Below are 27,623 nucleotides of genomic sequence, written 5' to 3' on the forward strand. Positions count from 1 at the left end.
GTCCTTGAGCAAGACACCGCCAACTGCTCCAGAATATCAGGTTGGTGCCGTACATGGTTGCCTTCACCATTAGTGTGTGAATGTGTGAATGTAAAAGCACATTGTAAAGAACTTTCAATAAAGGCACTATAGAAATGCCAGAACATCTAGATAGGGCAATGCCTCCCTGACAAGATAATACGCTCATGGCCAGTGCCTCTAACCTCTTACATAATGTCCCGTTTATGAATATCATGCAAAGCATAACGGGAGATTGAGGCAGTAAGAGAGCTTATACTGTAGATCCTGAAGGCTCACTCTTCCAACCAGCTCTTATCATCCACCTGGGGAAGCTATACAACAAAGGCAAGGAGCACACGCTCTCACCTTCAAAGAAGATGGACTCAAGACTTTCTCAGACTTCGCAGACTTTCTCTCAGGCAGCGTTCACTCCAGCCACTCTGATAACTCCCAGAGGGATCCAGCACATTCTTGAGATCATCTTGGGTATTATTGCGTTTGCTGTGAGCGCCTACACGGGTTCCATTGGCAGCTACTGGGTCTCCACCTACAGCTACTGGCCCTACTGCAAGTTCACCTGGTTCTTCTGTCCCCTCGTGACCCTCGTCATTACCATCATTGAACTGTTCAAACTCGACGTCCTGCTCAGTTGTTACATAGACTGGCTAGACTTCACCACTGGCATGGCTATGACCTCCACCCTCATGACCTTGTCTGTCGCCATCATTTACGCCAACTGCTACCTCTGCGCCACGTGCATCGAAGCCTGGGTGGTGACCATATTCGCTTTCCTGTGTGGCGCGGCCTACCTCGTCGAGGTGCTGTGGGCTAAGAGCTGCGAAAAGAAACATGGGCGCTATCTGGCGTTTTGGGCTGGATTCTGGAAAGTTATGGAGGCCTTTGTGAGCTGTGTCATTTTCATGTCACTGCCACTGACTGCATATTACAATCACGGGTGGCTGATCGTGTGCGTTATTGCATATGTTCTTCCTTTCCCCTTCATCCTGCTGATCATTGTTGTAAACCTCCTCAAGAAGCTGAAGAAGTGGTTACCCTTTAACCTGGACCGTGCTGTGTTTATATTTCTGATCATCTGTGTAGTTCTATATCTTTTTGCAGCTATTGTGTGGACTATTTATACCTTCAGGGGCAATCCTAAATCCTATAACTGTCGACGAGGCTATAACTGGGTGGACACTCACAGGGACGACTATATAGTATACTGTAACTTGCACTTTCGGTTGGTGGTTGCAATATGTACTTATGTTAACCTTATTCTCTTTGTAGTGGATCTTGTTTTTACCCTGATTGGAATATGTGGCTTCAAACGTGGATGTGAATGCTAAAACTTCTGCGTTTTATGCTAAAACTCTCCTTCTGCGTTTTATGCTAAAACTCTCCTTCTGCGTTTTATGCTAAAACTCTCCTTCTGCGTTTTATGCTAAAACTCTCCTTCAAACGTGCATAAATGACCTGTACATTTTTACTACCTTTAAAATCCATGGAATAAAATTGAAGGCCTACAGCACAAATCAAAAAACCTGACATCGGAAAGAAATTGGCATCAAAATGTACTTAATGTACCGAAGTACTAAAATGTTTGAAAATAGCCGATCTACAAGCTCACAACGCGTCACAATGCAACGCGTTGTGAGCTTGTAGATCGGCTATTTTCAAATAGACTAGGTATAAAATAGGGATAAAGTGGTTAATATATGTTTTATAATGTAATAGTTTATTATCTGCAAAGTAACTAGTAACTAACTTTTCAAATAATTGTAGTGGAGTAAAAGTACAATATTTGCCTCTGAGATGTAGTGGAGTAGAAGTAAAAGTATACACAATTGGAAATACTCCAGTAAAGTAAAAGTACCTAAACATTGTACAGTACTTGAGTAAATGTACTTAGTTACTTTACACCACTGATGAAGTGTAAGAGAAAACATGCCTTTGCCTTCGCTGCACTGTGGCTATGAAGCAGTCAGGAGTACCTCTTCCACTAATCCTGTTTAAAAGATCTACTCGCTAGCCTTTGAGACCATTTATTGTCCTTTCTTTGTCATTATCTTCTACCAATTGTCATTGTCTTCTGCGTGTATTTATTCATATTTCTTTATTATTGAAGTTGTGCAACACTTTTTATTTTAAAATGGGCTTTATGAATAAACTTGGTCTTGACCCTACTTTGACTGGACTAACCACATTATATTCACATTATATTAACCCTTATATACTGTTAATTGGTACAAGGTACAAGAAATGAAAGTATGTGAGGTCCTCAAAAGTACTGTGCCACCACAACATACAATGACAATAATATCACACTATGATAAGCTATGATCACACTATAATATGTATATATATATTTTAAATCTTATTATCATCTTATTATTATTATTATTATGTTATGTGGACACTTATTGAAGGCTTCTCATTTATATATATATATAAATGAGAAGGCATAAGGCATATAAATGTGCAATAAGGCAAAGTCTTATTTTCAGCAGAAAACACATAGAAGAAACACTATATTGGTCATTATGGTGCATGCAGGACTTTGGATTCCAACCTTTCCTTTAACCAAATAATATAGTTGTTAATTGATTACCTCCATTCGAGGTAACTTCATTTTACATTATTTCGGTTGTACCATATCTTAGTAAACAAAGACCAAGGGTGTTCTCTCACTAGTTGAGTCACACTCACTGTAGATGGAAGATCCTTTAACATTTTAGTTTGAGTGGCATTCTTAATTTCTGACTTGGGCAGCCTATTTTCAATTTCTCACAAGGCAAAACAGTCTACCGAACTTAGAACTGGAAAGGCAATATAATGTGTTCCATGAGCTTTTTCAGTCTTCATTGGTATTGTTGCTTCTCTCAGTGAGTTGGTGAATTTGTATGTGACAACTGACTGCAGGAGATAACTGCTAGCTCGCTTCTCGTGCAGTGTGTGACTGTTGCTCATACGTTGTCAAGTGAATAGACTATTGTTTTTTGTTTTGTTTTTCCACCAAAACAGGCAAACATGTGACACTAATTCACATTATTAAGCAAAAGGGCAGTTGAGGCAGTAAGAGAGCATATAGACCCTGAAGCCTCACCATTGCAGGCCAGCTCTTATCAGCCACCTGAGGAAGCTATACAACAAAAGGTGAGGAGAGCACTCGCACAACTTAAAAGAAGATGGAATCATGTCTGGAGACCACCACTACTACTACTACTACACAGACTCAGGCAGTGTTTACTCCAACCTCTCTGATCTCTGGCAGAGGGATCCTGCACATGCTTCAGATCATCTTTGGCGTGGTCATATTCGTCCTGAGCGCCCTCAGATTCACGAGCAGCTTCAGCTACTGGATCTATGCTATGTTCACCTGGGCCTTCTGTCCCATCATGACCCTCATCATCACCATCATTGAATTGTTCAAACTCGACGTCCGGTTCCATATGTTTTACATGGACTGGCCGGACTTCACCACCGGCATAGCTATGACCTCCAGCCTCATGACCTTGTCCGTCGCCGTCATTTACGCCAACTTCTACCTCTGCGTCTCGTGCTTCTATGCCTGGTTGGAGACCACGTTCGCTTTCCTGTGTGCCGTGGCCTACCTCGCCGAGGTGCTGTGGGATAAAGTCTTGGAAAAGAAAAAGGGGAGCTATCTGGCAGCTTTGCCTGGATTCTGGAAGGTTATGGAAGCCTTTGTAAGCTGTGTAATTTTCATATCGCTAACCGGGTATCACGGGATGCCAGCTCTAATCGCGTGCATCGTTGCATATGTCATCCCTTTCCCAATCATCCTGACGATCATTGTCGTTAACATCTTCAAGAAATTGAGGTACCGATTACCCTTTAACCAGGACCGTTTTGTGTTTATATTCCTGATCATCTCTGTAGTTCTGTATGTTTTCACAGCTATTGCGTCGCCCATTTTTACCTTCAGGGGCAATCCTCGCCCCGATGGGTGTCCACCAAGCTGCTGCATCTGGGCCATTGAGTTTGTAGTTGCATTCATGACTTTTGTTAACCTTATTCTCTTTGGAGTGGATCTTGTTTTCACCCTATTTGGAATATGTGGCTTCCAACGTGGATAAATGTCACCTGAACATTTTTGTTACCTTTAAAATATGTGGAATAAAATTGGCATGGCATGGACATTTACCTGACATCGCAACAAAATAATGTCATTATAATGAGGGTATTGTGTGACTCTCTACCACTATGACTTTACTGACCTTCTCAGCAGTCACTCCACCTATTGGACATTGAGGCCATCCAGTCAGTTGCTGTTGTTCCACGGTGCTGTATAAAGTTGAAGAGAAAACATGCCTTTGCCTCACTGCACTGTGGCTGTATCAGGAGTTCCTATTCCACTAATCTACTCGCTTGCCAATGAGACTTTTTATTGTCCTTTTATGTCATCATCTTCAATTGTCATTGTTTTCTCCCCATTTTTTATGCATTCATTTATTCATATTACTTCGTTAATATTTAAGTTGTACAACACTTTGGCTATTTAAAATGTGCTTTGTTAATAAACTTTGACTTGACTTAATTTTATTCGACTCACCACATTTCCCTTATGTCAGTTATATAAAGGTAATTTATTGTAAACACAGAATTTGTCATAGATTTAGGTGCTAAACAATGGGATCATAGTAATTAACTTCGAGGACCTTTGGATACGGTCTCTCATATTGGTCAATGTGGTGCACTGTGTGTGCGTGTGCGTGTGTGCGTGTGTGCGTGCGTGCGTGCGTGCGTGCGTGCGTGCGTGCGTGCGTGCGTGCGTGTGCGTGTGTGTGTACGTGTGGGTGCAAAAGGTCTGATAAAACGTGATAATCTCCCATTCAATGCATTGATAGCATTCGAAGCCGGTGGTGTGTGCGTGCGTGCGTGTGTGTGGTGGATTGGTAGAGGCTAAAGTACTCTAGTTACTAGTTAGGTTCAATGAACAAGTGCCATTCATTAAAATATGAATGTAAGGCGAGGCAGTTAATTCAAATCTAGACAAAATGCAGTTGAATTCCTGCACACTGAGGCAGCTAATGCAAATGTCCAAGATATACTCTCATCTGTAAAACAGTAGAAAGAAAAGATAGCGCTGCCTTTAAAACGAGAGGTGTATGGAGAGGGTTTGTGCCTTTGTAGAAGAAACAGAAGCTAAATGCACTACTGACAAACCAAGTCTCCACAATTTCAAGTTTGAAAAGCCTATTCTTTTAGTTATAAGTTATTAGGTGTTCTTTCACTAGTTCTTTTTTGTATGAATTACATTCTTAATTTTGGACTTGGGCAGCCTATTTTAGATTCACTTTGCTTTATTTGTTTTGTTTTTTTGGAAGGGACAGCATACGCTATATTAATGAACAATACATACATGATGTGATCATGTTATATGAAATACTCATCCTTTAGCAAGGATGATAATTTCTATCAGTAGTCCCTGCCAAAACAGCCATCAACAATAATACAATAAAAAGAAAACACAGTATGATATTGAATAAGATTAAATAAACAGTAAACAAAAGAATTGCCTAAACATAACTTATAAAAAAATGGTCACAGGTTTATTTATCCATGAGCCATTTTTTGAGAAGAGCCTTAAAAGATGTAAAAGTTCTCTTATTTCAGGAAGGTATATTGTTACAGCTTAAACCTCCATGAACTGATGGTAAATGTTTTGCAAACGTGCGTCTAAACCAACTGCATCTTACAATCCTCTCTGCAGCCATAGCGCCGACGCCACTAGCAGGCATTATTTTCATGAATTCTCTCCAAAGGAGGAGGGCATAGTCCATGTAATGTTTTGTTTCGTAAAAACCTTAAAATTATCGATGCAAAAAATATATTGATATACAATTCTGGATATTGCAGAGATGATACAAGTGTGGCTTTTGTCGTATAACTTTATGGTTCACTTAGCAGTTCTATAGTTTTGAGTGTTACTGTGTCACAATGATCAGTTTGTGAAACAGTAATCGATCAGAATAGCTTCACCTGGGCGTCAACAGGTGACACCCAGGTGAAGCTATTTACAGTACCTGCCTGCATCCCTGTCACAATTGTATGAGTGTATAAATGTTAGTCTTGTTCTGCAGCTTCGTTCATTGATTATAACCTTACCTAGAAGAAGATCTGTGTGCTACAGTGTCTTTCTCCGGGTTATTCCTTCAACAGTGAAGATACCCAGTGTTTTTATTCGTGGTGGTGGGGGACTTACAAACATGAGGGAAAGCAGGATTGAGGTGTACAGCTGAATGACAAGCCAGGCAGAGATGGTTGCAGAGTTGTGCCATTTACTGATGAACCAACACCATTTTACAAAAATGTTGTCCATGACAGAGGCTACAACATGAGCTTGCAGATACAACAAACAGTCCTGTCGCTTTGTCCCAACTGGTACATATAGCCCAACTTAACCATCGCCTACACAATGCAGGGCACCGTGTCATTTCCCCACTAACTAACAGAAATATGTACACCTTTCAACCACATCAACAGACAATCAATACTCATTTAGCTAATACTGGCCAAGCACATGTCTAATCAACTAAAGAAATACTGAACAAAAACTCAAACTAACTAAACCCTCCAACTACACCCCTCTCTCTTCAGTGGCCCTTTGGTACAGCCTGGCGAGGTAATGCCAAGCTGAGAAGAGAAACAGAATCATGGATCATGTAATCATCTTTTACATACAGTACTGTATATGGTTTTATCCATCAAAGCATGATACCAGTATAGACTGATTTACTTGTGGTTTTGTATTGTTGATTACAATAAGTAAAGTTAAATGTAAATGTAAAATATTGATGTACAATACTGTTTATGAGTGAGTGGGCTTATGAAATTAAGGTCCAGAACTTGCTGGGCAAACCGGTGTATCAATTATGTCAAAACGAGAATTTATCTCAGTCTCTGTTAGTATACAAAATGGTGTGAAAATTAAGACACTTCTGCATCTTGAAAAAAAGTTTTTTAAACAAACTGCAACATACAATACATGTATTCAAATCAGCAAGTGACTAAGCAGTAAAAATACACAAAACGAATTAAGGGCAAAAACTGTTTTCTCTACTGCGGTTAAATGTAAACAGGTGCAGACATAACTTGGTGAGGGTCCCCTAACTGTTAATAATTGATGCTGGCCTAACTGGTCAACATGTAAGCATCAGTTGATCTTAATGAGAAACAAGTCTGTGGACTAACATTTTCAGACAGAGCATATTTGCGGTGCAATTCTCTAACATAACATACTGTACAGTGCACGTCTAGACAGCTTCTCTCACTTGAATGATACAGTAAGAAAACTAACACTTGCTGCAGTTAGGCTAAATAAATAAGACCTCCTACAATATGTGCAGATTTTCAGCTGTCAGTCTGCTGATTGCTTTCAATCAGCCATGCTTTTTTTACACACCAATTACACATCATTCCTTGTATTATTCAAACGTTTAAACTTAATGTTAAACTGAAATTCATGCGTGCATGGCTCTAAAGTAAACTGAAATTCAGTGTTTGCATGGGTCTAAACTGAGCCATTAACACAAAGTTTAACCGTATTCCATTTGTGTCAGTAAATGCTTAAATCTACTTATGTGTTCCTGACTGAAGTAGTGTATGTGTTGCAAGGTGTTTAAGACATACAAATATTTTATCATTTACAAAAGGTGACGCTTTTGAAAGTGAATTAGGTTTACTGTTACTATTTGTTAGTTACTATTGTCAAATACTATTAAAATGAATTGTTTAACATTGAAACATTACTGGTGCAATGAAATTATTAAACTAATTGTGTCTCATCATTGTTTTTGTACCAATTTTAAGGAAAAGTAATTGTTTGGCCTCCAGGTAAATAATCGTTTAAAATCTGTCCGGGTTTAGAATAGTTAAATAGCTCTGAATTATTTGTCGCCAACGCCAATAACAAAAATATGAGTAATCCATGCAACCTATTTGCAGTTCAAAGTTGAAATATATTGTTTAATAGTGTACAGTTCTCTTTCCAATGCCTTCGCCAGGGCAGTAAAAAATATTTTTGGTCAGTTTTGTGCACTTTTTATGCCTTATGTAAAGCACTGTCAATTGGCCTTTGTGTATGAAATATGCTATACAAGGAGTAAAGACTAAAGAGCACTTCCATTGCTGTATTGCATGTGGCAGATTGTAACATGGTATTAACTAGCGGGCATTTGACTACTAATCTACAGTACTACAATGGACGACAAAGTTAATTCAAATCTCAACATAATGGCAGTTGAAATACTGGGCACACTGAGGCAGCTAATGCAAAGGTCCAACACACACTCACTTGTTCTCAAAACATAAGACTATACCTATACAATAAGTCACCGTAAAAAGAAACACTGAGTTAAGCCTATATTCATATCGTATGGCAGTGTCACTCGTCGTATATAACATGTTGAAGATCGGATGTTTTTAGTTAGTCGGAAAGGGCTACTGCCTCATTGGGCGAGGTTGTAAATACAAGGATAAATGTCATCCTCCTGACATTACTTTCAGTCCTAACAGCCAGTAGGGGGTTGCACAGCTCTTTCATTCTTCGTCGTGTTCCTCCTCAATCTCCTAGGCGCGGTCCAGCACTCCCTGGAAGGTGAAGTAGTGGGAGTTAGAGTAGACAGCTGGCTTGTTGGGACACATCCCCACTACCTCTGGTTTGAGCGAGGCAAAGGGGTTGGCTCCGCTTCCTTTCCGGTCGATCTCCAGCTCCAACAGGACCTGCAGGGAGTAGGTCATCTCTTTCTCGCTGCAAGGGAACAGGAAGTGACCATCAGCCATTATCCACGTGGATTATGGGATACTGATCCTCATAGACACATTCACACAGTTGATAATAGGCCAACTGGATGAATACCACAGTATGTCAGACAAAGCATATTGTAGCGACCCCACAAAAGACCCGGCCATAACTCACTCCTCCAAAGGAGCTACTGTAGCTCTCTTGGCGTGGCCCGTTGCGTGCTGGCTTGGTGAGCGGGAGGTCCCGAGTTTGAGCCCAGCTCCGGGCCTCCAAGTCGCTACAATATCACCCAGTGCTCTGTGTAACATACTGTAATTCTAGACTAGGGTCTAGAGACTACTAGAGTCTAAAAAGCCCACTAGTAGCCCCTAGAGGCCATGATTCTCCCTACACCCAACAAAAGTCTTTGGCTGGAGGAAGGATGGCACTAGAGGAAAGGCCATGGTTACCACAAACAGTCAGTGATGGAAAAAGTACTCAAATATTTTACTTAAGTAAAAGTATCAATACTGCAATGTAGAAGTACTCTGTTACAAGTAAAAGTCCGGAATTCCAAATTTACATGAGTAAAAGTACAAAAGTATAAAATTACCAAAATGTTTGAAAATAGCAGATCTACAAGCTCACAACGCGTCGCGATGCGACGTGTTGTGAGCTTGTAGATCGGCTATTTTCAAATAGCCTAGGTATAAAATAGGGCTAAAGTGGTTAATGTATGTTTTATAATGTAATGTAATAATTTATATCTGCAAAGTAACTAAAGTTTTCAAATAATTGTAGTGGAGTAAAAGCACAATATTTCCCTCTGAGATGTAGTGGAGTAGAAGTGAAATAATTGAAAATGGGAAATACTCCAGTTAAGTAAAAATTCCTCAAAAGTGTACTTAAAGGGATAGTTCACCCCCAAAATAACTTTTTTTCTATTGATTACTGACCATCTGGAGCCTTGAATTCATAGATATTTTTTTGTTTTTGTCACATTCCTAAGCCAATAATTTGATTATAATAAATGTGTCCCCATTGATTCCGGTAGGAGACACAAATGCATTTGTGTCTCCTACCGGAATCAATGGGGCTAAATTTATTATAATCAAATAATAAAGGAAGGAATGCGACAAAAACAAAAAAATATCAATGAATTCAAGGCTCCATGGGGTGAGTAATCAATAGAAAAAAAGTTATTTGGGGGGTGAACTACCCCTTTAAGTACAGTACTTGAGTAAATGTACTTAGTTACTTTACACCACTGTTGGCGAATGCTCCTCCCTGAAAAGGCATGCTGGGGTTTAAGTGGGTAAGAACTGCACTGTCTGTTACTGACTATTGACAACTGCACCACGTGGACTCTGGCTAACTTGCATATACAGTATATATATATAGACTCTTGTACACTGACTACTAAGATGCACATGGTTGAATATTGACATATACAGTACTTGTTAGGATAACTGTGGACAGCCTGTACATAATATCCATATATTCACTGTTGATAGACCATGCATATACAGTACTCATTCATACACTGTTTGTTGTTCAACTTGACACTATATTCATATTCAGTGCTGAGTGGCCCTGTCTTTCCCTAATAGGACTGACCGTGGGTAGCTACTGGGACGTAAGTTGGGGCTTGATCAACCCCGGCTGGGTCACCTGGGCGAGGGTGTATGTTGTTGCGAGACCCGAAACACCCGATGACCCCAGGCTACAACACTGATGATACGTCCCAGGTGCATCCATGTGATGTTTTCTTTATAATCCATTTACATATAACCATGTATTCCTCAATGTTGTGCAGCAATTACCTGAGAGTAGTGAAGAGACAGGGGATGTCGTAGTCCCTAAGAAGCAGTAGAGTTGGAATCCAACCTTCCTCCAGATCTTGACGAGCATCAAACCCTGAACAACAAATATATTCAAAATTAAAAAAATCTAAAACATCATAAGCAAAAACTGTTTTGACTTATTGCAAGTATGTTGGTTAAAACATTTGTGTAAGTACTATAAGTTTATTATATTTCATAGACACAGAAGACAATTTGTCATAATTCAGATCACTGCTTATGGAAGTTGTACATTCAATGATTGGAGAAGGAGTTCTTACCAGGGTGAAATCCAACGACCAGGTCTGGCGTGGCTGCCTCCTTTTTCTCGACCACCTCCTCCCAGAACTGATGGTAGAGACCCTTGTAGGCGCTGATGTAGACGTTCTGTTTGGGCCCGGACCCCCTGAGCGGAGGCCTCACGATGGGCCCTTGCACGATTTCTGGCCCTATCATCACCACCACCACACCCTTGTGTCCGGGGAACATACGGTTCAGTTCATCGTAGTCCGTCAACCTGGCTCCCAAAGTCTCACTATGGCCTACTCCCACCAGGTGAATTGTCAGGGGTTCCTTTGTAGGGTTGAGGCCAAACAGTCTCATCGCCCAGGCTATGGTCATCGGCCTGGAGAAGAACTCGCTGGAAACTCTCCACAGCGACTGCTTCAGGTCTTCGTCCTCTGGCCTAGACTTGCCGGCGTTGGTCCACAGGTCTTTCATGTTGGCACCAGACACGATGGGGTCGAGGCGTGGCGCGAGGTCTCCCTGCATGGCGCGCCAGTCATCCCAGTCCTTGATCTCAGACTCAGGCTTGGACCATTTATCGGTAGCAAATGGCAGATCTCCTGATATCGTGGCAGGGAGAATCAACATTTCAGTTAGTCACCAGTGTTTGTTTCTGTTACCACCACCGTGCTCTGAGACCGTCTGGTGCATTGTCCTAATGAACTGTTCATCGATTAAAAATGAAGAGGGTTGTACTAAAAAATGTATCTGTGACCCTCTTCATTTTTTATTGTTAACAGTTATTCAACACCAGTATTCATTCTTTCCTTTCCCTTCCTTCCTTCCAACCAAATTAATAATTCTAAAATAAGAATACATCATAATCATCTCAGTCCAACAGTAAACATTTTTGTATTAATAATTAAGACTTGTATAGGTGAAATAGGTGGTTTACAGTATGTGTAACATGTGATGTCAGTTCACTTGTTGTAGTACTTTACCTTTGTACACAAGCCATTCCACAACTCTGTCAATGGCCACGAGACGCAGCTGAGAGCAGAACTTCTTGTGCTGGAGCCAGTCAGCCTTCTGGCACTCCTTACAGCAGTAGTAAACACTCAGACATCTGTGCAACCAGACGGCCACAGGAGAAAAAACAAAAAACAAAAGTGAGATGACTGGCACATGTGAAATGACAAAAAAAAAAGTTGAACAGCTTTTTGCAGGGTGAGCGCTCTTTTTCACCTGGTGCAACGCTTGAGGGTCTGTGACTTTGAAAGATGTTTTGGTCGCTTCTCACAGCTCGCGCAGAACTGAAAAGATTCTTCCATCTTTTCAAACATCTCTTTCGGAGACTTGAAGGCCACGGCTTTGCCTTTAGTCTCCGGAGCAGCTCTACTACTGAGAGACAAGCAGAGGAAGGATAAATTATGAATCCAAACAATACTCTTTTTCAACCGCTACTGCACTTATATAGAGACTTATATGTAGAAATATTTGATAATAATAATAATAATAATAATAATAATAATAATAATAATAATAATAATAAGGGTAATAATAATAATAATAATAATAATAATAATAATAATAATAATAATAATAATAATCAGTTGGGTGAGCCGCATGCATTTTCAGAGCGTGTTCATTTTAATGATCAATTGTGTTCCAGCTTAGATCAATGGAACTAATGTAGTAGGCCAGGGGTCTTCAACAGGGGATCCGGGACCCCTAGTGGGTCCTCAGAGTTACTACAGGGGGGCCACCAAATCTTTCTGTGATAGTTTTTTTTTTGCTTTTACATTAACCACTTGAACCCTAGCATCCCTATTCTACGGAGAACTTTAGCCAAAAATAGCAGATCTACAGTATACAAGCTCACAACACCTCGCTGTGAGCTTGTAGATTGGCTATTTTTGGTAAAGAGGTTTGGTATAGATGGAAAAAAGAACAGACCAAGTACAGAGGGAAGTGGTTGCTGGTTAAATGTCTGATAAATAGTAAATACACATGAATCCACAATACACTGATGATAGTGCTGTCAAACAAGTCTATGAAGCTATGAAATCTATGAAAAAGTTAAATCTGCGACACAATTTTATACTATATGTAGTGTGTGTGTGTGTGTGTGTGTGTGTGTGTGTGTGTGTGTGTGTGTGTAAGGGGGGGGTCCCACTCCCTGCTTCATCTCTCTCTCAGAAAAACCTTGAGGACCCCTGTAGTAGGCTGTACATTACATTCCTGTTCAGCGGTATCACAATGAAAACTCACTTTTTAAGGTTTTAAAGAAAGAAATACCATGTAATTTTTTAACACACTTTCTTTTTATATTGATGTTATGTATTAAAATATTAGTGTTTTGCCAATTATTGGGGGGCACACTTGCTATATCCTCATGTTGGTCCTGGCCCCACAAGTTGAGAACCAGTTGTCTATACAGTAGCTTCTCTTGCAAGTCTATTCTTAGACCATGGGCCATGTGTTCTGCCATATGAGGAGAGGAGGAGGTGGAATTGGTGCATTTAAGAATTGCATAATGAATGGAATGCACGGTTTACATGGTTCTAGTAGCCTATAAGTTCAGAGAAATTAAATAGGCCTATGGTAGGCCTACATGTAATAAATGTCACAATGTACTGAAGGGACAGGTGGAGCCTATATTTAAGTGAGAGACAATTAAGGCATAAACAAAAAGATTCATGGAATCATTGCATTCTAGGGAAGTTATAAACAAAATAATTTAACAGCATTACAGGCTAGTTTAAGGTATTTGAAACGGCCAGCTTGCCATTTTAACTGGCACACACATTTCTTTCTATTCCTAAATGACTTTGAATGACTACCTCTGTAGGTAGGCCTACAGTGCTGGGTGTGAAGCTTTCTGTAGGCTATAGGCCTACGTTCGGTCTCGAAATGAAAATAAAATAAGACGCATGCACGCACTGATAAGAAATAAGTAGGCTAGTACATATTTATGACGTTTTAATTCTCATACCTCTTAGATTCCATCATGGGAAATGGTGTAGAGCAGTCAGTCCCACGCTGTTGAGTGTCTCTTCTTGCAGTTAGCTTGACTTGTGAGTGTCGGACAGACGGACACGGGGGGCTGCCATTTATAGCACCTGTTCTTGCTCTTCCAGAACCATCTGACACCTCCAGACCCTTCTGGGCTGGTTGCAAGAGGTGAGAAAGGCCTCCTACTAGACCACTGGTTCTCAAACCTTTTTATGTCAAGGACCCCCAAAATGATAATTATGTATTTGGCCACGGAGCCCCCATCTAAAAAAAATGGTTCCAGTCACCCCCACCAGAAGCAAAGATTTGAGTTAAAAAAAAAAAAAAATGTATTCAATTGTTTGCACACATTTTCAAGATTTTTCAAAAATAGCTAAAGTATAAAATAGTTAAAGTGGTTAAAATGATTGTGACACTCTATTAACTACTTTTGCTGGGGACCCCCTGGAACCGCCCCAAGGACCCCTGGGGGGCCCTGTAGTTAGTTAGTTAGTTAGTTTATTTATTTCGGTCATGATTTACAAAAACAAAACAGTTGAGCATACAAAATATTTTCAGCATAATCATTTGACCGAAAAGGTTTGGGCTGAAGCCGAAGCTTATTATGCCCACCTTATTAATAATCAAAATAAATTAAGTGTCACAAAAGAAAAAGAAACAAAAGAGTAAGAAAACAAAAGAAAACAAAACAGAAGAAAACCAAATGTCAACAATGCTAAGTCTTACATATGAAAACGAAAAGAAACAAAACGAAACAAAATGAAGAGAAACATTTCCAGCTTTGTGTCAGTTACATAGAAAAACAAATAGCAAGATGCAAAACAATTCAAAATTATTTCTATTTATATATTGAAGTGGTAGCTTCATATATATAAATGTTCATATATTAGATTTAAGACAATTAGATTCGCATACATATTAGTTACATACATACATACATATATACATATATATATATATATATATATTCATATAGATACGTACGTGTGTTCGTATGCACACGTACATGTGGGAAGATGTAATCAACTATATCACTAGTGATTCCCTATATCTATCTATTACCTTTGCTTTATATGTTAATTTGAATTTTCTTATTGAATTGCTCAGTTTAAGTTCTTTATCTAATTTATTCCACGTGATTACCCCGATGGTAGATAGGCATCTTTCTCTGGTGTTTGTCCTTGCAAATGTATTTTTAAATATAGCCGTTCCCCTCAGTTTGTACCTGCTTTCTCTGGGCTCGAACAGCTCCTGCAAGCAGATTGGGAGGGTCCTATTGTGTACCTTGTACATTATTACTAAAATATTAAGGGTAACTAAATCTTCAAATTTCAATGTGCGGTTATTTATAAATAATGGGTTTGTTGGTGCATAATAATCAGCCAGGTTGACAATTCGTATTGCTTTTTTTTGTAAAATAATAATGGGATGAATTATTGTTTTATATGTGGTTCCCCAGACTTCTACACAGTAAGTTAAATAGGGCATTATTAAGGCGTTGTACAATGTCTGAAGTGATTTTTTATTAATGGTGTCTTTCATTTTATATAGGATTGCAATTGTTTTAGCCAATTTAGTTTTTAAAATGTCTATATGGGGTTTCCAGGTAAGTTTATTGTCAATGATTAATCCTAGGAATTTGATGTGATTTGCTTGTTCGATTTCCTTGTTATTTATGGATAATTTGATTGGTGAATGTATTTTTTTATTACCAAAGACAATGAATTTTGTTTTACTGATGTTTAATGATAGTTTGTTTATGTCGAACCATTTTTTTAGGGTTTGTAAGTCGTCTTCCACTACTTGCAGGAGGTGTTCAAGGTCTGGCCCAGAGCAGTACAGACTGGTGTCGTCTGCAAATAAGACACAGTGGAGGTCTTGTAGGGCTTCGCAAATATCATTGATATAGAGTATGAATAACTTTGGGCCAAGGACTGATCCTTGAGGAACTCCAAATGTTACTGGTAGGGTATCAGATTCTACCCCGTTTATATGAACATATTGTTTTCTTTCTGCAAGATAGCTTTGGAGCCATGAAAGGGCAATACCTCTGATTCCATATCTATAGAGTTTTTTTAGCAGTATGTCATGATGGATAGTGTCAAAAGCTTTCTGTAGGTCTATGAAGACCCCCACCATGTATTCCCTATTTTCTACTGAAGCTGAGATTTTCTCAACCAGTTCAACTACTGCCATTGAGGTGGATCTATTTGTTCTGAAACCGTATTGATTATTACTTAGAATGTGATGTTTATCTATGAAGCTGTCAAGCCTTTCCACAAAAAGTTTTTCTATTATTTTTGAGAATTGAGATAGAAGAGAGATTGGTCTGTAGTTGGTGAGTAGTTGTTTGTCCCCACTTTTGAAGATCGGTATAACTTTAGCTGTTTTCATTTTATTTGGAAAGATGCCTGTTTGAAATGATAAGTTGCAGATGTGGGTGAATGGTGTTACAATGGTGTGAATTATTTCTTTAACTATCATCATGTCAATGCTGGTATTGTCCGTTGACTTTTTATTTTTGAAGTTGTGTACGATTTTTAATATTTCTTGTTCATTAACACCACCAATGAAGATTGAGTGCGGGTTCATCTGAATTAATGTTTCATCCAAACCGTGCTGTTCTCTCTGCTCCTCTATCTCCCCTGCCAGATTTGGTCCTACATTAACAAAGAAATCATTAAATTCATTTGCAATTTCCGTAGCGTTTTCCATTATTCTATCGTCTTTTTTGAAAAAATGTGGATGTTTAGCTTTGCCGGTACCCTGTTTAATTAGGCTATTTAATATTTTCCATGTTCCTTGTATGTTATTTTTATGTTGGTCCAAAAGCTTATGGTAATAATTTTTTTTACTAGTTCTCATTATATTTGTTAACTTGTTTTTATATATTTTATATCTAGTTTCTGTTACTTTAGTTCTGTCCTTTAAGAATATCTTATAGAGTAGATTCTTTTTTTTACATGCGTTGTGTAGACCTTTCGTTATCCAAGGCTTTTCCTGTTGTAGTTTCTTTTTGTGGGAAGGCTTTTTCAAGGGACAGTGTTTATCGTATGATTTTGTTATGATGGACAGGAAGGCTTTATAGGCCTCATTTGGCTCATTTGCTGCATAAACCTCACTCCAGGTCTGTGTATAGAGATCGGCTTTGAGGTTAGTTATAGATTGTGGTGTTCTTTGGCGTGTCAATGGATAGGTGTGCTTTTTATGTATGATTTCCTTATTGAGAAGTTGTTGGAAAATAGCGAAAACTGGGAGGTGGTCACTGATATCATTAATGAGTAGTCCGGCTGTTGTTTGGCTTTCTATAGTGTTTATAAATATATTATCAATCAATGTTGCTGTTTCAATGGTTATTCTGCTAGGTTTGGTAATTAGTGGGAATAGATTATTGCTATACATGGTATTAATGAAATTATTCGTTTTACTGTGTCCATGAGGATTGAGAATGTCAATATTAAAGTCACCACAAGTTATGTGTACCTTGTTTGAATTAATACTGCCAAACATACTATCCAGCTTGGCATTGAAAATGTCCAGGCAGGATCCTGGTGATCTATATATACAGGTAATAATTATATTTTTGGAGTTCTCAACAAAAATTTCAACAGTAATACACTCAAGAATATTATCAATTTTAGTTGTCATTGTTTTAACCAGACTCCCTCTTAATGCTGTGTCGATATAGATTGCAACTCCTCCTCCCGCTTTATTAGTCCTATTTAATGTAAATAATTCGTAACCTTCCATTTCGGCACTTTGGATTTTGTCACTATCTAGCCAGGTCTCAGATACAGCTACCACATTGATTTTTTTAAACTTGCACAAACAGTCCTTTATGTCTTTAACATTTTTATTTAAGCTTCTGCTGTTAAAATGTATTAAAGAAAAAGTGTCATCCATTTGTAATCCTTTAAACTGTGCTTCGGTGTAGTATTCACAGTTATTAATTGAGTTATTATAGAAATTGTTTTCAGGGTCTATTTCATTTCCAAGCTCATATGTTTTATATTCGGTGGGATCAAAGTTTTTGAAATTAAAGTGTTCATACTTACTACATAGATTTTCTAGCTGTTCTCTGCAGACACTGTGATTAATTATATCCTCAAAGTCATCCCCCTCATTATCTCTAAATGGAGACAGAGGGTTTTCTTCAGTGTCTGTCATTATGATTTGGATCAATGAGCAATATCCCCAGAAACCTTCCTAGATGTACCCATATATCGCATACGTATGGTTGTACTCCTCCTTGTATGACATTGATGCTCAGAGTAACACGCAAACCCACATACACACAGGAGCGCACGCAACCCTCCCGTTTGGCGTCTCTGTTTAGACCAAGTAAACACACACACATATCTCCCTGCCAATGTCTCTGAAAGGTCCACATTTCAATGAAATAATTGTATGTTTTTTGTACATTCATCATAGAATTTGTTAGTGTCATATGAGGAGACGCACAGATGGATGATCAATCGCGCACACACACGCACACACATAGACACACATACTGACAATGACAAACACACAAACACCAAGACACAGACTGACGGACACACACACACATGGACACACACAAACACATATTGACGCGACAAAAAAGGACAGCAAACGGCAAAAGAAAGTCCCGAAAAGTCCGTGAAAAAAAGAAAAAGTTTATGAAGAATATGCGGCAGCGTCATAATCCAGCATATCATCATATGTCTCGAAGAAGAAGAAAAAAACAGACTCCAGACAATATTAGAACATACATGCAATGTTTCATGTTCTTCACAAAAAGCCATGCAGTATCCGTAGAAAGAATGAGTTCCATGCAAAAAATAAACGACCGAAAAGGCAACGTCATGATATTTAAGAAGGTTCAATATAATCCAGAAGATGCCTTCTGTCCATGCAGAAAATGGAAAAGAAGAGCAAAAATCGAGGCAAAAAGGAAGGCCATATAGAAAAATGTGCATGCATGAGAGAGTATATATATAGGTAAAAATAGAATAATCATAATGATCCATGCCTAATCCATGCCACTTCCATGCAAAAAGTAAGGAAAAAATAAATCCTTCTTCCAGTAAAAAAAGGTTCTCAGTATTAACATGCAGAAAAAAGTCATTCCAAAAATAGTTTAGGCAGAAAAAGGAAGAAAAAAAGTAATGATCCATATTGTCTAGGAATGTTTATTCACTGGGATATACGTAACTAGCACTATTGTGCCAGCCAGCCAGGTAAAGCACTTCATTTGTACTGGTTGAGTTCTTTGACGTCTCTTACCGTTACAACTCTGGCTTCTTCTGGTGTTTCCCCGTTCAGTCTTATCATCACTCTGCAGTTTCTGGTCCAGGTAGCTTTTATTTGATTTTGTTTCCTCAGGATGCGGGCCTCTCTTGCGATCTCTGCATTTTTTTTGGTTAGGTGCTCATTTATATACACGTCCGATCCCTTTAATTTCTTCCCCTGCTTCATTAGGTCGGCTTTGTGCTTTCTGTTCCAAAAGCGAACAATGATGGTAGGTTTTGCATTTCGATCCTTCCGCGGGAGTGTGTGGCAAGCCACGATGTTGTTTGGATCAACTTTGATATCTTTCGAATCAAGAAACTGAATCACTTGTGTCTCCAGCGTCAGTTGGTCCTCAGCCGGAGCGTCCTCGCCGTTGGATCTCTCCACGGCTGCAGCTCTGGCGTAAGATCTAGGCTTCACATTCAACCCACTTATGATCACGTCCTCCATCCTCGTGTACTGTTCAACATCATTTAATCTCTGTTCCATTTCTTCGATTTTTTTATCCCTCTCTTTGACCGTGGTCTTCAGAGTTTTGATTTCCTCCACCAAATCGAGCAGTGTAGCTTGTTGCTTCACCACTTTGCTCAGCTCTTCTGTCACATTGCTCAGCTTTTCGGTCACGACGTTGAGAGAGTTTTTAATCTCCTCAATATCATCCTCCACCGTCCTCTGCAGCGGTGCAATCTTCTTTGGTGGCATTTTCTTCTTTTGTTAGCTTTTATTAGTTACATCAAAAGTCAGTCAGACAGCGTACCTCCACCGCACCGCACTTTGAGAACCAATGCCCTAGACTAGGCTAGGGCAGGTTCTACAAAACATCATATCAATGAACCACAGATTAATATGTATTTGGCCGCGGACACACATCTGAAAAGATGTGTCTCCCATAAGAGAAAATCTGTTTTGATTGTGGTGCTAAGAGGTGGTGCTATGGTTTTGCACTTTTTCTGTTTTTCATGTGTCTATGAGGTTGATAGAACTTCATTAAGCCCCCTGGTGGTGTTTTTATGGTGTTTTATGTCTTCTCTGACTATTTTGAGTTTCTACCTGGAGGCTGAAACCTTGAGGGTCAAACGTGCCAATAGAGAAACAGCGCTTTAGTGACACAGTAAAAACATACCCTCCCCCTCATTATCATAACACAACAGGTGTGGGCATGAGGAGGAGAAGGAGGAGGGACTAGGACAGGTGGGTGGTGCTAAGGTGGTGGAGGAGGTGCTAAGGTGAGAACCAGGTATACTTAATGAACTGGAGGCGTGTCCACATAAAAACATAATTTTAACAATTTCTGTACACTTTTTTGAAAAAAGATCTTCCTACTAGTATAACCATAATACCTGATGATTATGTTTTAGGGGGGGGGGGGAATCACTGAAAATCACGGCACCCCGTCTTTAACAATTTTCAAAATTATCCACATTTAAAAAAAGTGAGTGGTGCCTTTGATGAGTTCATTATGCGCATGTGTTGCACTCCTGTTTGTGTTTAATTAGTGTAACTGGTTGCATCTTTGTGTTGCAATCAGCTGCAGCTGTTGAGGCCAGACACAAACACGTTGAGGCCGTCTGCAAACATACACGGACAGACACACACACGGTCAAATGTAGGAGTGGTTGGCACCACTCAAAAATCATATTAATAATAATGAAGATTTTTTTTTACGTACGTTTTTCGAAAATAGCAGAGAAGCTCACAACTTGTTGCAATGCACTGTGAGCTTGATTGTAGATTGGTTATTTTCGAATAGCCAAAGTTAAGTATGACAGAATAGTGAAAAGACCGCCGACTTGGCTGAGGTGCTGGAGCCAAAAGGAAACCAAATGAACTATAAAAGGCAGTTTTCTACTGAAAGCTGCGCAAAAAAACATTTTTTTTATTTTAGTTTGTATAGAGCTTTCGGTCATAGACCTTCTTCAGGCATAAAGCAATCAGTGAATGTGACAGTCGCCTGTGAAGGTTCAGTGTGTCATCACTTGACTGATCAATGTGTCACACCTGTGCCAAAAATGTCAATGACAAAAGCCCAAGGGAGTTGTAGTCACAATTAGGCTAAGTGTACTACAAAAAACAAAAGACACAATTGTCCACTGAGACAGGTAACACCAAAAAGAAGATTATTTATTTACAATATATAGCCTACAAACATACAAACATCAGCAGCCTACAGTATGTCATAAAGAAAAGAGCAAATTGTAGACTTTCTAGGGTAGGCTATGGATCTAGACTAGTAGCCTATAGCTCTCTCTGGCATCTTCCAGGGCAAAGAGCAGATTAGAGAGGGGGTGATGTTGACAGGAGGTTGAATAGTCAAAGTATAAAATAGGGTTAAAGTGGTTATACTGATTTTGATGCTGTACAAACTAAATTTGCTTGGGACCCCCTGGAACTCCTTCAAGAGCCACGGAGGGTCCCCGGAGCCCACTTTGAGAACTACTGCCCTAGGCCTTGAATAGGCTACACATTCACAATCAAGCATGACCAATGCTCAATGAGGCTTTTGTCAAAATATTATTTCACTTAGCCTATTTATGAAACGTGTGTGTGTGTGTGTGTGTGTGTGTGTGTGTGTGTGTGTGTGTGTGTGTGTGTGTGTGTGTGTGTGTGTGTGTGTGTGTGTGTGTGTGTGTGTGTGTGTGTGTGTGTGTGTGTGTGTGTGTGGCATGTGTATGCCATGGACGTTTGCAAGTTATAGAAGCAAAATATAATATTTAAAATAATCCAAATTGTCAAACTGATTTATTCCACTAGAGGGCAGTGTTGTACAACACAGGCCGTTGGATCAGCAATATTATGTTATTTTACATAAAAATACAGCCACTCAAGCAATATAAAAATATATAAACAGATGTAAAGATTTGCAAATCACACTTTATCCATTTCTGCCCGACAGTATATGCAATGTGGCCCTCTGGAGTGAGTGTGGAAATATAGTGGCATCAAAGTTGCCCACCCCTGTTGAAGATAAAGGCCTGTTAGGTATGAGTATGTGGCAGCCCAACAGCCAACATAGTTCATTTTAAGTCCTAATTGTTTCCAGTGCCCCTTGGAACCAGGCACAGCTGGAGTTGCAGTAGACAGGGGTCATGTTGGGACTAGATTGGACTTGCTCTGGTTTGTGAGATGTGAAAGGATTGGGTCCACTGCCCTTGATGTGCATCTCTAACTCCGACAGTATCTCTAGTGAGGCCGTCAGCTCTGACTCACTGTGAAGAGAGACATAATCAATGAATTGAAGGGGGGGAAATATTGAGAGAATAAATGACAAAGGAAAGAAGAAAGAGGAAAAATCTATCAATTGCAAGAAATAATCTATCAATTATGTCAAGCAGTCAGTCATTCAATCAATCGGGCTCTGACAAAATTTGGTAATGCTATAAATATGGTGTTTATAGGGCACTGTATATTTTTTGTTTTGTATACAAGTATGAAAAAATACAACAAAACTGAAATGGTTGTATCTATTCGATTCTATGAAATGTGAGAACTCTGAAATGAAACCTTGACAATCAATCATCAATCAATCAATCAATCAATCAATCAATCAATCAATCAATCAATCAATCAATCAATCAATCAATCACTAGTGTCTCCAAAAGAAAAGTTTGGTTAAAATATACATGTGTAAAATTAAAATGTAATAAAACAGGTAAATGTTAACTTGTTGGGTATATAAAATGTTTTAATCTATAACACATCATTGCTGTCTTTTCAGCCCAAAGATCTTCATATATTCAACATTGCGTATAGAGGGTTGGAAATGCACAGTTTGTAGCCTATATTATTAAATGTGAAAAGTGTATAATTTTGACGTAACATAACTTACCTAAAGAAGAGAAGGAAGGGATCTCATAGTCTCTGAGAAGCAGGAGAGTTGGCAGCCACCCTTCCACCAGACCCTGGTTAGCATGGAACCCTACGACACAAACACACATCACTTATTACTAGTTTACCACAGCTAATCGTTGCTGTCGTGTGGAAACCTTGTATGTACAAAACCGTTCCTTTTTTATTATTATTTTAAAAACATTAAAAAATAGTGAAAATAGCCAGCGATGCGTCTTGAGATTGTAAATCTGTTATTTTCCACTACTTTGGTGCGACACTCTGATGAAGTAGGGCTGAAGTATAAAAAGTGGAATGTATGAATATTTTTCATCAGAAGAATTCATACAGATGAATGAAAATGATTCTGATGATCTGATCAGATTATTATGTAACAACTAGTCCATGCCAGAGGATGTGTGCACTCAAAGTATTTGCAGACTTTGAGTCACACTGCTCACACACACACACACACACACACACACACACACACACACACACACACACACACACACACACACACACACACACACACACACACACACACACACACACACACACACACACACACACACACACACACACACACACACACACACAGTGCAGCTCCAGTCGTTGCCATTGACAGAGAGAGAGAGACGTTTTCCTGCGCAGCCGTGAGGAGCGAATGCTTCGCAGACCCCTTGGGGACCCCTACTAAACAGCTTACATTTTGGGAAAGTGAAAAACGGGCGTAGTAATTTTGTGCAGATGCTAATGGTCAATGTCGGTGTGCAAGTTGAGACCAATTGCTCAAGCCACTGAGGACAAGCATGCGGGACAGACGGCCTTTCTATGTGTGTGTGACTGACTGACTGACTGACTGACTGACTGTTTTCTTTAATTATATGTAGGATAGGAGTGTGACAGGCCAAGTACTGTACTGCAGTTCAACAGCCACAGAAGACCTTTTCCCGACAGAAAGGTGAGGGATTATGGGGATTAGGTCTGATAACACTCACAGTCTTGACACCAGCCGGCTATATCATTCCCTTAGCCAAGAGATATTACTTTCCACATACGTCACTGAAGACATTTACATCATCCAGCCTATTTAATCAGTTGCTGGGCAAAGTATATACTCAAGTAAATACTCAAGTATTCAAGAGTTTTTAACTGGAAACGTGCTGAACTCATTAGAATACTTCCACTTGACTGGAGTAACCTTACGCGCTTCCCATTTCGGTTCAAGGTGATGATTGCGCACATAAACAGACGATTCAGTGACAGTCACTCAAGCAATTTCGGCCTCAGAGAGGAGTCGATAATCCCCACGAATGAACAGACAGATGTCACTTTCCCTGAGCGTTAGGGGTCAGCCAGCTCGGTGGCCTGGTGTCCGCCCCTGGGACCGGGAGGTCAGAGTTCAATCCCTTTGCCGAGTCATACTAATAGACTATAGAAATGGTACCCGATGCCTCCCTGCTTGGGCACTCAGTGTCAAGGGTTGGATCGTTTAATCTGCAACACAATGTTATACAATATGTAGTGGGGGGGGGGGGGGTCCCTGCTTCATCTCTCTCTCAGCTAAGGGGTCCTTGGCCTGAAAAACCCTGCCCTGTGATGTACTAGCGTCATGTCCTCATGCTGAAACAGGAGATAAACTCCTGACCTACAGTATGGGTCACATGGCTCTGGAAACCATTGGTTCCCAAAGCTATAGGGTGTCAGGGGGCAACAGTCTTAAATCACCTGCGGTTTAGTCTCTCCATGACAGGGATACAGTAGTGTACAATGAATCTATAAAAAGTCATAATTATCTAGTATCAACCTCCTGTCAACCCCCGCCCCCCCCGGGTATTGCTTTAAATAGCAGCTGATGATTATGTTCCCTGTATGTTTTTTTCAGCTGAAATAAATGTTGGTCCATAGTCACCCGTGCATAATGTTTGTGTGCATGTATGAGATGAAACATGACTGTCATACCATGACAGTCATGGAACCACTTGTTCCTGGTTTGCGAATTTTTTACATTTACAACTGCCACATCTACATAAACGTCCAAGCAGAGTACAATACACCTCCCAACCGATAGGGTCGCGTAGTTGAAAGTATCGGAGAAAATCCGGAGAAAATGGCCGGCATTTGGATTAAAAAGCTTTTTATTGAACAATACGGAAGATACGGGACCAGTGCACTTTAACTGGTTACATCCGTGGCATGGGGGTCAGCACTTTATATTTGAAATCTGAACGTTTATGTAGATGTAGCAGCAAAAAAATTGCAAACCAGGAACAAGTGGTTCCATGACGCTTGTGACAGACGAGCGCCATGTGAACCATGGCTAAGACTGCAGGCTGTCTGCCAGGGTGTATTGTAAGGTCCATGGTGTTGGAACACCGAGGGTATCACGTCTCTCTCGGGAGAACACAAACCACGGGGAGAGGATTTGAGTGTGAATAATGCATGTTATTATACAGCATGCCCAGAGGTTACAATCCTGATGTCCATCAAACATTTAGCACCAAATAACGTTTAGCCCCTCAGGAGATAAGGTATCACACACACGGTACCACCATGATGACCGTTAACCACTGCAATAACCGCCTGGCTCCCGTTTGAAGTTGGAATGAAAAAAATAAAAATAACACTGAGTAGGCCTAGTGCCAGTGGTGGAAGAAGTACTCACATTTCATACTTAAAGGAGTAGTTTGCCCAAAAAATGACTTATTTACTATCAATTACACACCACATGAAGCCTTGAATTCATGGAGATTTTTTTGTTTTTGTCGCATTCCTGAACCAATAATTTGATTACCGGTGGAAAGATGCTAATGTACTATCCGGTAGGAGACTCAAAGGAGTCTCTTTGAGTCTGAGGAAGGTCGAAAGACCGAAACGTCAGTCTATCTGTTTTACTTGCACTGAAATAAATAAAAGGCCTAAACTGTCCGTGTTGCTCCAGCGTTCTCTCTTCTGCATCTATTGTCCCTACCCTTGTGACGCACCGGACTGGCCGTTTAAGGCTGAGGCGCAACGGTAGAATCCCTTTGTTCTTGAGTCTCCTACCAGAAATACACCCGGTCATCAAACTATTGGCTCAGGACTGAAGGGGATCCCGCTGTCTCTCCAGGACTGCGTTAAAAACAAAAATATCTCCATGAATTCAAGACTTCATGGTGGTGTGTAATCGATAGAAAATAAGCAATTTTTTGGGTGAACTATTCCTTTAAGTAAAAACACCAATACCACAATGTAGAAATCCTCTGTTACAAATACAAGTTCGGTATTCAAAATTTACTGGAGTACAATTTACTGTAAAAGTACAAAAGTATTCGCATTAAAATATACTGAAAGTAAAAGTACTCATTTAGCAGAATGTCCCATTTCCAAAAGTATAAAGAAACGCTTTGAAAATAGCTTGTAGATCGGCTATTTTCAAACAGCGCAAGTATGCATAGGGCTGAAGTGGTTAATGCATGTTTTGTAATAATAATCAAAATCTACAAAGTAACAAGTAACTAAAGCTGTCAAATAATTGTATAGTGGAGTAAAAAGTACAATATTTGCCTCCGAGATGTAGTGGAGCAAAAGCGAAAGTAATGAAAATTGGAAAGACTGCAGTAAAGTAAAAAATCCTACTTGAGTAAATGTACTTAGTTACTTTACACCACTGCCTAGCACTTCATAGCTTCTTTTTTAACTGCAGTGAAGAATTATATATTTTTTGGATGAATGGGGGAAAACTTCAGTCAACTGAATGGCATTTCCGTGACTGTGCCAAGGCTCTGTGCTTGGTACAGTCACTGTAAGCTCACTGAAGTATTCCAAACAGATAGAAGCTGGAATCATTTGTTATGAGGTGCATGCTTTCTGTGGTTTGCTGCAATGATGACACTTATACTTATTGTGTGTCCTTCTCCTCTAGCTATCTGTCATGATGAGGAGTTGCCCCCCCCCACTCCCTCCCTCTTTCTTTCTGTCTCTTTGGTCTCTTCATCTATTCATCTCTTCATCTCAGTTCTCCACTCTCACTCCTGTCCCTGAACGTCTGTCTCTCTGTGTCTATGACTTCAAATTCTCTCTCATCCTCTCTCTGTCTCTCTCACCACTCCTTTCAGTCAGTCTCATTCTTCGGGTCTCCAATACAGCTAGCTAGGCCTATCTCTTAAAACTGTGGTCATAAATTCGTAACGCAGTTCTATGCCAGGTTTGCAGCATGAGACGTATGCTGGCAATCTGCCGCCAGTTAGCTTGGAGGATGTATATTTAGCTTGATCACTTGAGACTGCAGGGGTTATGACCGTTCGGGGTGGGTTGCAGTAGGGTTGGGTTGGGTTTGGGTTGGGTGGGGGGCTTTGCTGGTGCTTATAGCAGGTTAGAGGGTCTGTATTGAGCACAGTTGTCTGTGAGGTGTGGTGGTCTGTGACCTCTTTGACCTCTCAATCTATGAATGCCGTTGCTCAGATGGCAGACAAAGTGGCAGCAAAAGGGATGAAGTGTGAAATGCTAAATGTCTTGTTTGGGGAAACTGTTGCCTTATAATGGTGCTTTGATATCGCAGATATACAAATAAAAAATGACAAACTAGCCTAAAACATCCAGACATTTTATAGAAATATTGTGATACAATGATAGCAACGAAAACAACATTACTGCTACTTTGATAACTACTGCAACAACTAGAATTTGTCAAAGTATTACTAATAATAATCATTATTATT

General features: G+C 39.8%; 3 protein-coding genes across 3 annotated transcripts in view; 2 read left to right on the plus strand and 1 right to left on the minus strand.

Moving 5' to 3' along the window:
- Positions 1-377: 377 nt before the first annotated feature.
- On the plus strand, positions 378-1,346 carry LOC308105067 (myeloid-associated differentiation marker homolog; the record flags this gene model as incomplete). Its single annotated transcript, XM_080455700.1, has 1 exon — positions 378-1,346. One exon carries the CDS (start codon positions 378-380, stop codon positions 1,344-1,346), a length of 969 nt encoding a protein of 322 aa, XP_080311826.1.
- Positions 1,347-3,185: 1,839 nt separating this feature from the next.
- LOC308105068 (myeloid-associated differentiation marker-like protein 2) lies at positions 3,186-4,094 on the plus strand (the record flags this gene model as incomplete). The annotated part of the gene is made up of 1 exon (XM_080455701.1): positions 3,186-4,094. The coding sequence occupies one exon, from the start codon at positions 3,186-3,188 to the stop codon at positions 4,092-4,094; it is 909 nt and encodes a 302-aa protein (XP_080311827.1).
- Positions 4,095-8,438: 4,344 nt separating this feature from the next.
- The window catches only part of mss51 (MSS51 mitochondrial translational activator), a 28,274-nt gene continuing 9,089 nt past the window's right edge, over positions 8,439-27,623 (minus strand). The window contains exons 6-15 of the mRNA XM_080455702.1: positions 22,918-23,011; positions 22,130-22,301; positions 19,064-19,707; positions 15,050-15,075; positions 13,805-13,979; positions 12,055-12,207; positions 11,811-11,935; positions 10,866-11,429; positions 10,567-10,660; positions 8,439-8,770 (exon numbers count right to left, since the gene is read on the minus strand). Of these exons, the coding sequence (XP_080311828.1) occupies positions 8,590-8,770; positions 10,567-10,660; positions 10,866-11,429; positions 11,811-11,935; positions 12,055-12,207; positions 13,805-13,979; positions 15,050-15,075; positions 19,064-19,707; positions 22,130-22,301; positions 22,918-23,011 (2,228 nt within the window). The 3' untranslated portion in view covers positions 8,439-8,589. The remainder of the gene's footprint in view (positions 8,771-10,566; positions 10,661-10,865; positions 11,430-11,810; positions 11,936-12,054; positions 12,208-13,804; positions 13,980-15,049; positions 15,076-19,063; positions 19,708-22,129; positions 22,302-22,917; positions 23,012-27,623) is intronic.

This window comes from Gymnoscopelus braueri, assembly GCF_963280865.1.
Source record: "Gymnoscopelus braueri genome assembly, chromosome: 17".
Lineage (NCBI taxonomy): Eukaryota > Metazoa > Chordata > Actinopteri > Myctophiformes > Myctophidae > Gymnoscopelus > Gymnoscopelus braueri.